This window comes from Pezoporus wallicus, unplaced genomic scaffold, assembly GCF_028554395.1.
Source record: "Pezoporus wallicus isolate ANWC-B61680 ecotype Strahan unplaced genomic scaffold, APGP_CSIRO_Pwel_v1 contig_8110, whole genome shotgun sequence".
NCBI classification, from domain to species: Eukaryota; Metazoa; Chordata; class Aves; order Psittaciformes; family Psittacidae; genus Pezoporus; species Pezoporus wallicus.
The window spans coordinates 763207-774807 of record NW_026641787.1 but is presented as its reverse complement, the minus strand read 5'-3'; the positions used below and the strand labels follow the sequence as shown (position 1 = coordinate 774807).

Sequence of the window (11601 nt, the reverse complement as noted above, 5' to 3'; positions counted from 1 at the left end):
CTTTTCTCCCATCTTTATGGTGTGCTATACACACTGAGCTTCACAGTATCTCATGGTGTGGTTCACTTGTTTGTATGAACAAAGCACAGCTTATGTTTATCTAAAGCATGAGATATAATAACCTTAGAAGGGGATTTAGAATGCAGACTCTGCTTGCTCTCCCTTATAAACAATACAGCAGCTTGGGCCAATGTCCTAACATCTTATATCCAGCAGCTGCCAGCTGTGGAGGGTTATAATAGAGTATAAGAAACTGACCCATACTGAGAGATTCTGCCCTTGGTATTCCCTTTCCCTCCATCTGCTAATCAGGAATCTACAGACTGGGGGGTTTAATATTTCATCATTTCCTGAAAAGGACATCTTAAGTGATCCACAGAAACAGATGAATGTGAAAGTAAGAAACAAAGAGAAGACAGGCATGGAAGCAAGCAACAAGTCGCCAGGTATCACAGAATACCAGATTGGAACAGACCTCAAGTATCACCTGGTCCAACCTTTCTAGGCAAGCATGACCAGTACTAGATGGCCCAGCACCCTCTCCAGCTGAACCTTAGAAGTGTTCAGTGTTGGGGAATCCACCACTTCCCTGGAGAGATTATTCCAATGGTTGATTATTCTTACTGTGAAAAATTTTCCTCTTGCATCCAGCTGGAATCTCCCTAGGAGTAACCTCTATCCATTACCCCACATCTTTTCTGTGACTCCTTGTAAAAAGGGAGTCTCTATCTTCTTTGTAGCCACCCTTTAAATACCAGAACATGGCAATAAGGTCTCCCCCAAGCCTTCTTTTCCCAAGGGTGAACAACCCCAGCTCTCTCAGCCTTTTCTCATACTGCTTCCTAGTCCTTTGATTGTGGCCTTTCTCTGGACCCTCTTCAGCCTGAGCACATCTTTTTTGCTTAGCGGAGACCAAAACTGAACACAATATTCCAGGTGTGGCCTCGCAAGCAAGGAGTAGAGTGGGATAATAGTGATGCCCTTGTTGATGTAACCCAGCATCCTTCTGTCTTTCTTTGCTGTAGCAGCACACTTTACCCTTATTGAGCTTGCTGTCCACCAGGACCCCCAGGTCCCATTCCACAGAGCTATTCCCCAGCAAAGTAGATCCCAGACAATAGGAACCTTAGGATGCAATAGAGCTTAACACAAACTTTTACTGTTGCATGGGCTACACATATCCTCTGAACACTTGGTCTCCTGGCCACCAAGGACAGCTTCATGGCAAACTCTGTCAGGAAGTGATAGATGCTATCCAGAGCATGTGAGCAGCTGAATTACCTGCATATTTGTTTAAACTCTAAGGTGAACAGTGATTGGAAAACCTCTTCAGAGGCCTGGGAACTTTGGATAATACAACACCATGGATTCACACACACCTTTTCTGCTTCTTAGAGCAGAGGATACATGTTTTGCACATTAGTACACATAAGAAAGGCCCAAGTAAACAAATGTAAACGTGTAGAATGTATATATGTGAATTTAGGGAAGAAAGGCAGAAACTGAGTTTGAAAGACAAAGGGTAACTCAGTTTGCAGCTGACAGTTTGCATGAGCCACATTTCCTGACAGGCACAATATTACTCTCACCTATCATCCATTCTGAAATTACATTGCAAAGCTGTGTCTTGGACTCATCAGTACTGAAATGTGATCTTGGAAACCAGAAGTGTACACAGGAGGCTTGACTCAGTAGTGAAAAAAATAGGGTTTAAGGAGAGAAAAATGACACCTTCATACTTTTTAGTTGAGAGATCACAGACACACTGCTCTTTTGAATACATTTCAGACAAAGCAATAACTGCAGCTTTGAAGAGACAGTAACTGAGGAAATAAGTGGACAACTTGGCAATAAAAAGAATGGAAACATTTCTCTTTCCCCCTTTCTTTAAAGCAGGTGATGTTAGCAAAAGACAGCAATCAGACTGTCAGTACAGATATTTAGAATTTTAGGGAGACAATAAAAATCTGCAGTGAAAAGTGAAAGGAAATTAAAAACTTGGGAATAAGGAAATTGCTAGGAGAGAGAATGCAGAGATGAATCAGATGAGGGCATATTCAGTGGGTGAAAGATAGAGGGCAGTCGTGAGTGACTAGAAATCCAAACCGTGCTTTATCCTATTATTTTCATTACATTATTAAAAGCTTTACTATCCAGAAGACAAAGGCAGGAACTTCCCTGGCTATAACTTGGTGATACAATGCAGGAATACCACCTGTGACACCCCCTTATCCTAAAAAGTTACAGTACAATCGATGGTTTGGATATTAGGATTCCTGCAAGAATTGATGCCTGCACAACGCTAGAAAAAAATAAATCTCTATTTATAGGATAAGTATTCGTTTCAGATTACTTCTATGGGAATGGGTTTCTCCATCTCGTTTCTCCGTCCTTGTGTTTTCTTCGCCTAGCTACAAGCACTTTAATGAGGGCCTCCTGGTGGTGGAATCCGCGACAGTCAAGCAGGAGGAGAGCGTAACTCTTCGCAAAGCGGTGAAACTGCTGTTCTTTGATCTCTTGAGTTGGCTGTAATGAAAAAAAGAAACACAGTGAGAAAAAAAGTGTCTGCTTTGTCAATAAAATATAGGCGAGGTATTTACTATCTAGCATACTAAAAGAAGGAGCATCATTAATTGTGTATTGTGCCGCTAGAGGAGGTGAAATTAACTGCAGAGCACTAAGGCAACAGGAATTTTCTCACTCCTGAAGAAATTAATTGGGCGTGGAATTAATTTCAATATACAAAAAAAATTTGATTTTACAGGTTTTTAACTCAGGCTTCTTAGCCCACCAGTCAATGTAGCAACTTTCAAGCGGCAATAATTACAATAAACATTCTCTTTGACATCAGAGTAAGCCTAGAGTAAGTCTATTGAATTCAACAGTCAGTGTGGTTTCCCTATAATTATTGATGTAACAGGGAAAAATAATAATCCTGCACTGTGTCTTGAAAAAAAAACCAAACAAGGCAAGAGAAACACTACTGAGTTAAAAGCGGCTCTGACACAATCTAAGCTATAGATTCTGTATTGCTTGCGAACCAAAAAAGCTGAAGAAGCAGATCCAAATTAGGCTACCAAAACCAGCCTGGGTCTATTCCAAAATTTCCACATTGTCATGTGCTACAGCCCTATCTTCATCCTGTCATGCTCTCAGCCTTCCACCAGCACTCCCAAAGACTTTGTTATAAAAAGCTACATGGCCTCCTTACACGATGACTGCAATAGGAATGTTCTTCACTGTTTAATAAGGTTTAGCAGATCTTAAGTGATGTTTCTAGTTTATTGCACTGGGAGAGAGAGAGTGTGCTAGGTGTTCACCTCCCCACCAAGTGACAGGAACAGCGAAAACCAGGCCAATCTCTTAAAATCGTATGTCAAACTACCTGCTGGCAGGGGAACAATGCAATATGTTGAGAGGCAAAGCTAGAAACAATGATGCTCTTGTCTCAGTATCTACCTGATTTAAGTGGAGAAACAACGATGAGAAGCTGCTGCTAGAGTAGCCTGGGAGGTTGGGTGCAGCAAGGAAATTCCACAGCTTTTTTTGAGGAAATGGAGTCTGGCAAGAAATGAAATTTAGTAAAACTATGCAAAAGAAGAAGAATTCCTGAAGCAAATCACACCAGAAATCAAGCACCGAAATGTCTTCCTCTTGCTCTCACAACTTTGGGGGAAGCTTTCTGAACTCATTCACAAGCCCTACCACCTCTGAAACTATTCACACGCAGCCATGCACAAGCAACCAGGCAGACAGAAGTTAGCATTCACCTCACATGCCAGAGTGGTGGGGACAGGATGCCTGGCTTTTTCTGAGCCTCTACCTTGGAGAAAGTGGCTGTCAGAGAATCACTGTGAGAGCATGGGAAAAGCAGACAGTTAGTTTTACAAGAATTATAACGCATTACCACAATACTCATCCCACTTGGAGCAAGGAGAACTCAAGCATACAACTATGCCGAAACAGACGGGTTTCTTCTAGAAAGGTGAACATTACAACCCCTGTGTTACTGGTGGAGCACATCCTGACCAGTGCTTCTTAATATCTAGTTCCCCCCCCCAGCAACAAACTCCAAGTTCATAAAAGAATGGGATGTGACTTTGTCTTTGAGCATCTCAGGGAGATGCTTTTCTCATCTGGAGCTCTGCAGGTCCAAGTACTTGTTTGGAAACTCAACATTTTCCAGTGCATTCAACAATAAAAATGCGAGTGTTAAGAGTTCAGTCCCTCACTATCCTGATTGGGCAGTATGGTCTTTGACTTAGCTACAGGCTTTTTCAGTTCAAAATTGTAATTCTGCATTCTCCCAGCTTTTCTTCCAAGGTTCTTGCCCTCACTTCACTTCCAGCCCTTTGCCTTTGCATAGAATCATGGAATCACAAAATGGTTTGGGTTGGAAAGGATCCTAAAGCTCACCCAGTTCCAACCCCCTGCCATGGGCAGGGACACCTTCCACTAGACCAGGTTGCTCCAAGCCCCGTCCAGCCTGGCCTTGAACACTGCCAGGGATGGGGCAGCCACAGCTTCTCCGGGCAACCTGTGCCAGTGCCTCACCACCCTCACAGGGAAGAATTTCTTCCTTATATCTATTCTAAATCTCCCCTCTTTCAGTTCAAAGCCATCCCCTTGTCCTGTCAGTACAGGCACTTGTAAAACATCCCTCTCCAGATTTCCTGTAGGCCCCTTTAGGTGCTGGAATGCAACTATGAGGTCTCCCCGGAGCCTTCTCTTCTCCAAGCTGAACAAGCCCAACTCTCTCTGCCTGTCTCCACAGGAGAGGTGCTCCACTCCTCTGGGCATCTTCCTGGCCTTCTATGGACTCACTCAAGCGAGTCCATGTCCCTCTTGTGTTGGTGGCCCCAGAGCTGGATGCAGTTCTCCAGATGGAGTCTCATGGGAGTAGAGCGGAAGTTCACTTCCCTCAATCTGCTGGCCAAGCTCCTTTTGATGTAGCCCAGCATATGGCTGGCTTTCGGGGCTGCAAACACACACTGCCAGGTCACACTGAGCTTCTTGTCAACCAACACCCACAAGTCCTTCTCCTCAGAGCTGCTCTTACTCCATTTTCTGCCCAGCCTGTATTTTGTGCTTGGGATTGTCCTGACGCAAGTACAGGACCTTGTAATTGGCCTGGTTGAACTCCAAGAGGTTTGTGCTGGCCCAAAAGATGCGCAGACATACACACGGACGTTAAATACTGACAGAAGGCACAACTGCTTCATGAAGCCCTTTATCAGAACTGCAAGTTTTTGTGCTACTTTTAAGGGTGTCGGTTCTCCCCATCTGACCTGTAATCCCTTATGAAAAAGAAAAAAAAACACCTAATTTCCAGTGATTAGGTGTCAGAGGGCCACTGTTCTTGTAGCATGCATCCTACAGGAGTAAGATAATGCTTAACTGAACTATCAGAAGATAATGCAGCACCAGATTGTTCTCTTGTCAATAGTCACCAGGCTGGCACTCTGGTATCTTTCCAGTTCTCATTCCAAGTGAGCAGTTCTCTGGCTCACTTCAGGAAGGGTGCCAGTTAAGCACCCTTCTGCGAATGAAAAACTGTTAAGTAATTTTTTTGTGGAGTGAGGGAAATGAAAAAGGTGGCGATTCCCCTTTTTTCCTCCTTTCTTTCCTGACACTTCTCACTCTCCCCCCATCCTTCCCCCCACCCTTTTCTTTATTGTCCCCTTTTAACTAAAGTCAACACATTAATATGTCATTAAAATTAAGCTTCTTAACAGAAGCTTTCCTAACAATGAAGCAAGTCATTTGAGTTCGCTGAATTCTAACAGGGAATGACTCTAAAATTTAGAAAAGAAGCGGTATTTTGCCTCTGCAACATAAAAAAATATTGGTCATTCAGAATCATAGGATCAACCAGGCTGGAAAAGACCTTTAAGATCATCAAGTCCAACAATTACCCCAGCGCTGCCACGTCCACCACTAACTCATGGCACTGAGGGCCCCATCTCCACAGCAGCAACCCGGCGGGTCCGAGGCGGGTCTCGGGGCCCGGAGGGAGGAACCCCCCGCGGCCGCCATTTTCCTCCTCCTGCGCGCCCCGCACCGTGGGGAGGAGCGGCGGAGCGCCCCGCCGTCGCCATGGCAACGTAACGGCCGCAAACCGCTCCCGAGGCACGCGGCAGCAACGGCGGCTGAGCGCGGCGGCGCGGACGCGGGGCGCCGGGAGCACGCGGCGGAGAGGTGCTTTCCCTCTTCCCCCCCCCTCTTCCCTCGGGCGAAGGTCGACGGAACAGCCCGGCCCGGCCCGGCCGGCCCTGCACCGCGAGGCTGACCCTACCACTGCGGGGCGGGAGGGTGCTGGGGTGATGGGGGTGTTCCTCATCTGCGCTCGCTCAGCCCGCTGGTTTCAACAGTGAGATGCCGGGGGGGGGAAACAGAGCGGGACCATCCCCAACGCTCTGCGCCGTCGTCCGTGTCTCCCCCCCCCCCCCCCCATTTAACCCCCTCGGAGGGCTGGCGCACAGCGTGAGGACCACGGGTGCGGGGTCTGATTGTAGGTGGGCACCAGGCAACGTTGTTGGAAGTGCTGGGAAAGGGGCCACCAGAGGAAACCCCAACACCGCCGTCTCGTCACATCGACGCTCACAGCCTCCGTCTTCAGAGCACTGTTGACGTCCATCCTGCTCGGGGAGCCGCAGTGGGATGCCTCTCTTCGGGAACACCTTCAGCCCAAAGAAGACCCCCCCAAGGAAGTTTGCCTCTCTCTCCAACCTGAATCTGGTGAGTGCCCCCCAGCCACCATAGCCCATACACCACCATAACCCGTACACGAGCTCCTGGCCCTGCCTCTTTCCTGGCACCGCTTATGGTCACTGGTGACTGTATGTGAAGGTAGAAATGGAACAGTGTCCCTGTCATGGCAGGGGTTGGAACTGGATGAGTTTTAAGGTCCCTTCCAACCCAAACCATTCTGTGGTTCTATGAATAGAGCAGGGAAAGATCATCGTCATCCTAGTGCAGAACTGTTTCACCTAAAACTTCTCACCAGTGGTCTCTAAGCGCAGGGAGGTGTGTGTGTGTTTGAGTGGGAGAACGTGCAGATGTGCAGTGAGAGGACTGGCTTGGTCCTGTGCTGCGGCAGAACGTGAGCAAAGTAGGATTTCATGCTTCAGCACCATCAGGTTCTGTTGGAATGCCAGCCACTGAGAAATGGGGGGGGGCTTTGGAGTTCCATAAAATACTGAGTGTGGTCTTCTCCCTGCAGCTGGACAGATCGACCCGTGAGATCGAGCTGGGGCTGGAATACAGCATGCCCACCATGAACCTCGCTGGCCAGAGCCTCAAGTTTGAGAATGGCCAGTGGGTGGCAGGTAGAGTGCAGCTCTGCTGGTTCTGATCTGGAGTAGCCATGGCTGGCTGACACCCTGCATTTTGATGCTCAGAGGGCTGGAGCACATCTCCTGTGAGGACAAGCTGAGAGAGCTGGGCTTGTTCAGCCTGGAGAAGAGAAGGCTACAGGGAGATCTTATAACAGCCTTCCAATACCTAAAAGGGGCCTACAAGAAATCTGGAGAGGGGCTTTTTACAAGGGCCTGCAGTGACAGGCAAGGGGGAATGGATTTGAACTGAAAGAGGGTAAATTTAGATTAGACATAAGGAAGAAATTCTTCCCTGTGATGGTGGTGAGGCACCGGCACAGGTTGCCCAGAGGAGCTGTGGCTGCCCCATCCCTGGCAGTGCTCAAGGCAAGGGTGGACGGGGCTTGGAGCAACCTGCTCTAGTGGAAGGTGTCCCTGCCTGTGGCAGGGGTTTGAAACTGGGTGAGCTTTAATGTCCCTTCCAACCCAAACCAGTCTGGGATTCTATGATTTTAATCTGCATTTTAACCTCCTTCCTTCCTTCCAGAATCAGGAAGCTTCACAGGGGATCGCAGAGAAATGCAGCGCTTGCGCAAGCGAAACCAGCAGCTGGAGGAAGAAAACAACCTCCTTCGGCTGAAAGTGGACATTCTACTGGACATGGTGAGTATGCGCCCAGCTGCCGCTGCAGCAGAGGTGCCCAAGCAGAGGGTGCTGGGGTCTGTGCCCCTCTCTTCCGGCTTTTGTCTACTACACAGGACAGCTGTGATGGTGAAGTGAGGGCAGGATCAAAGTCTGGCATCTGCTGTGAGCACCATGGCTGATATGAGAGGAGCCCCTACAAGTGCCATGGCTCCGTTGTCCCTTCCTGCACAGTGTTACGGCATTTTTCTTGTTACTCTTGCATGTGCCCTAACAGTGAAACAAAGCAATAGCCACCTTCTCTGGTGGTTAAGGTTAAAGCTTCCAGCTGCTGTGACAAGTGGTGTGACATCATTTCTGTGTGCAAACCATGGGGTGAAATAATCTGCAAGCCCTAAATAAACCAAAATTCAACCTTACCCAGCGATAATGCTCAAAATCTGGAGATGCTGTCGGTGAAATGGAATGCCTGTGCTTAGACCACTAAGTGATTTACCCTTTATGTCACTCTGAGCATATGCCTCCTTATCCCATTCCTCTCTTGCGCTCTTCCTGTGTTTTAAAACTGGCAAGCAGCTTCTGTGGCTGGGGTGCTGAGCCGAAGCCCAGGCTGCTCTCCAGATTTCCCCAGCGATGTCAATGAAGTGTGAAATTTCCTTTCACTTCCCTCTTGCCCAAATGGGAGCAAACTCCCTCGCTCAGGTGCTGCCTCGTGGCTGTTAAATCTTGGTGATGTCTCGGGGGAAGGTGGTGCCACGGAATGGGGAAAAGCTTCTGGCTGTAGCACAGGGTGGGGGGCAGAGGAGTAGCTCACCCTTGTCATTGCAGCTCTCTGAGACCACAGCCGAGTCCCACCTGATGGAGAAGGAGCTGGAGGAACTAAAGAGCCACAGCCAGAGGAGGAAGTGAAGAAGAGGATATGGCCATAGGACAGGGGAGCAAAGAGGCCAGCTCTGAAGCTCAGTGCCTCCTCAGCACCTTGGTACTGTGTGCGTAGGTGCTTCATTCATGGGACTTCAAGTAACGAGGTGCCTCTGGTGCTGTGGGTGCCACGTAACGGCTGGGTGGCACCCCCACAAGTCACACCACGATGCTGTCAACTAACAGAGATTTTCTCAGAGCACTTTACCTCACTACGTTTCCTCAAGAAGAACCATCTCCGGGTACCTTAAAAAACACAGGACATCCCCTGACCTCCCCAAAACCTGCCCCTGCAGGGTGCTCACTGTTGAGGCTCTTGCATCGTTTACATAAACACATTGAAACCCACAGTCTGCGGGTGTTTGCTATGAGCTACGAGATGGGGAGAATCGGGGAGGGGGGGAACAGGGGTGGGCTCCTCCCGGCCGCCAGGTGCCGCTGCCTCCCCCGACGGCCGGGCGGCGGGAGAACCGCCCTTCCGCTTCCGCTGTCTCGCCGCCCCCTCCGTCCGTGCCTGGTGGTGATGGCTGCCGCGGCGTCCCTGTCCCCGGAGGAGCTGCTGCCCAAGGGCGGCTCGAGCAGGGCCGAAGAGCTGGAGGACGAGCTGGAGGAGGAGGACGACGACGAGGAGGTAGCGGGGCAGCGGGCGGCGCGACGGGGCGGGCCGGGGCAGCCGTGACCCCGTCGGTCGCGCAGGGCCGGGTCGGGCCTGACGCGGTTGTTGCCGCCCGCAGCTGGACGAGACGCTGGCGGAGCGGCTGTGGGGGCTCACGGAGATGTTCCCCGAGTGCGTCCGCTCGGCGGCAGGAGCCACCTTCGACCTGTCGCTGTCGGTAGCGCAGAAGATGTACAGGTGAGAGAGCGGGTCCTGCGGTGCGGGGAGCGGCGGGGCCAAGGCCGTTGTTTCTAGGCGGCATTGGGCAAAGCCAGGTGGGGGAAAGGGGGCACCTCGGGTCAGAACCAGGGGGTGGCTTTTGTGTGAGGCACAGAAGCGGGAAAGGGAGGCAGAAGGGGGAAAGGGAGGCACAAGTGGGAAGCCTGGGGCCTGTGGGAAGCAGGGAAAGAACCGGTTCTTATTGCTAATGTGCTTTCTCTTCCGCAGATTCTCCAGGGCAGCTCTGTGGATTGGGACCACCTCCTTCATGATTCTGGTTCTTCCTGTCGTGTTTGAAACTGAAAAGCTGCAGATGGAGCAGCAGCAGCAGCTGCAGCAGCGACAGGTGAGGCGGGAGCACCCCAGCCCTCTACCCCGGCCCTGCAGGTTTGGCTCAGGGCATTGCACCTCCTCCCAGGTACCTCCTGTTGAAGGAGCTTAGGGAGCGGTTTGTGATACGGTGTTCATCCCACTGGGTGCCTTGGTTGGATGCTTCCAATGGGATGATCCGGCCGATTCCTAGTAACAAGTTGATGGCAAACTCCAGCAAACACAGCCTAGCTTTCACCAGGCCAAAATAGGCAGTGAGGGCTGCACATGGGCTGAAGGCAGCAACGTCCAGATCCAACCCACTCGCATTCAGTCTGGCTGAGCTTTGCGCTGGGCTCTCATGGCAGGGGAAGAACTGGTGCCACAGCCTCATGCCTGGCTGGGAGGCTGTGGAAGAGAAGGCAGCACACAGACCCTGTCCTGTGTCCTTGCAGCCCCTCAACTGACCCTTTTCCTTCCAGATCCTCCTGGGACCCAACACGGGGCTCTCAGGGGGGATGCCAGGGGCCCTGCCACCATTGTCTGGGAAGATCTAATTTGTGGAAGCTGCGTTGGATTTGTATCATGTGGGAAGACCTTGAGATTATGATCTATTGAACTGTTGAGTTGTTGGGTCAGGGCATTTTTTTGTTTTTCCCTTTTGTTTTTATTTTTGGTTCTCCTTTGGGACATTGACCTGTTCATAAAGAGGGGGAGAAGCCCGTCCCCCTCTGGACCTGCTGACAGCTCCTGGCTGCATCCTCCCCCTGTACAGAAATCGTGAGTTTTTCCTTTCATTAAATCAATGCACCATAACCAGTCAGACTTGAACTGGGGGAATTCAGTTCCTCTTCCAGGCCCCTCATACTCCCATAAAATGACCCCGGGGCTCAGGCTGGGCTTTGGAAGTCAAGCAAAATGAGTCCTGAATCCTTTGCTGGCTGACATGGAGTTGAAGGACACTGGTGGGAGGAGGAGGAAGAGAGATAACTTCCCCAGCAGACAAAGCAAAGGAAGGTGGGGTGCAGGTGGCTGCACCCTATGGAAAACTCTCTCCAGGAAGATGCATCTGCATAAATACTGTCATGGCGGCTTCATATGTGTATGTATGTGAGAACCGAGGGAGCAGCAGGTTCAAGCCGATCACGCTGATCCTCTGTCTCATCAAGTAGAACTTCAGCAATCAGCTGCGTATTTTTTTGTATTGAATATTAAATAAATCCAACCTGAGCAGTGTGGTTTTAATAAACATCCTTTAGGGAGGTTCAGTTCTTCTGGAGCTATGGGAAGGAATGGACGCTTCATTGGCACCTGAAGATGATGGAGCAACAAGTTTTGCGCCGCTTAAGGGAGTTCTCAGAGGGCAGCGATAGGACAACGGTTAATGGGTTTAAACTTAAACAGGGGAAGTTCAGGTTAGATATAAGGAAATTCTTTACTGTGAGGGTGGTGAGGCACTGGAACAGGCTGCATAAAGAAGTGTTAAATGCTCCATCCCTGGCAGTGTTCAAGGTCAGGCTGGACAGAGCCTTGGGTGAC

The 11601-nt window shown here is 49.9% G+C and overlaps 2 protein-coding genes and 1 long non-coding RNA gene across 3 annotated transcripts; 2 read left to right on the top strand and 1 right to left on the bottom strand.

Moving 5' to 3' along the window:
• Positions 1–1413: 1413 nt before the first annotated feature.
• LOC130607867 (uncharacterized) lies at positions 1414–6033 on the bottom strand. Its single transcript, XR_008974385.1, has 3 exons — positions 5873–6033; positions 3460–3561; positions 1414–2526 (listed from the first exon to the last, which is right to left on the bottom strand). It is a non-coding gene; the product is annotated as an uncharacterized LOC130607867 (long non-coding RNA).
• A 414-nt stretch (positions 6034–6447) lies between these two features.
• CBY1 (chibby family member 1, beta catenin antagonist) lies at positions 6448–8979 on the top strand. Its single transcript, XM_057425350.1, has 4 exons — positions 6448–6738; positions 7223–7328; positions 7864–7979; positions 8787–8979. Exons 1-4 carry the CDS (start codon positions 6661–6663, stop codon positions 8865–8867), a joined length of 381 nt encoding a protein of 126 aa, XP_057281333.1. The 5' UTR covers positions 6448–6660; the 3' UTR covers positions 8868–8979.
• Positions 8980–9361: 382 nt separating this feature from the next.
• Positions 9362–11292, top strand: TOMM22 (translocase of outer mitochondrial membrane 22). Its single transcript, XM_057425337.1, has 4 exons — positions 9362–9510; positions 9614–9732; positions 9982–10099; positions 10545–11292. The coding sequence occupies exons 1-4, from the start codon at positions 9403–9405 to the stop codon at positions 10617–10619; spliced, it is 420 nt and encodes a 139-aa protein (XP_057281320.1). The 5' UTR covers positions 9362–9402; the 3' UTR covers positions 10620–11292.
• The last annotated feature ends 309 nt before the right edge of the window (positions 11293–11601 follow it).

What these genes read in the sequence shown, in the direction of transcription:
- CBY1 (XM_057425350.1), top strand. Translation starts at nt 6,661, where the DNA reads ATGCCTCTCTTCGGGAACACCTTCAGCCCAAAGAAGACCCCCCCAAGG. An exon ending in CTCTCTCCAACCTGAATCTG is followed by an intron (nt 6,739 to 7,222) that starts GTGAGTGCCCCC and finishes TTCTCCCTGCAG; the next exon opens with CTGGACAGATCGACCCGTGA. An exon ending in GAATGGCCAGTGGGTGGCAG is followed by an intron (nt 7,329 to 7,863) that starts GTAGAGTGCAGC and finishes CCTTCCTTCCAG; the next exon opens with AATCAGGAAGCTTCACAGGG.
- TOMM22 (XM_057425337.1), top strand. Translation starts at nt 9,403, where the DNA reads ATGGCTGCCGCGGCGTCCCTGTCCCCGGAGGAGCTGCTGCCCAAGGGC. An exon ending in GTAGCGCAGAAGATGTACAG is followed by an intron (nt 9,733 to 9,981) that starts GTGAGAGAGCGG and finishes TCTCTTCCGCAG; the next exon opens with ATTCTCCAGGGCAGCTCTGT. An exon ending in AGCAGCTGCAGCAGCGACAG is followed by an intron (nt 10,100 to 10,544) that starts GTGAGGCGGGAG and finishes TTTTCCTTCCAG; the next exon opens with ATCCTCCTGGGACCCAACAC.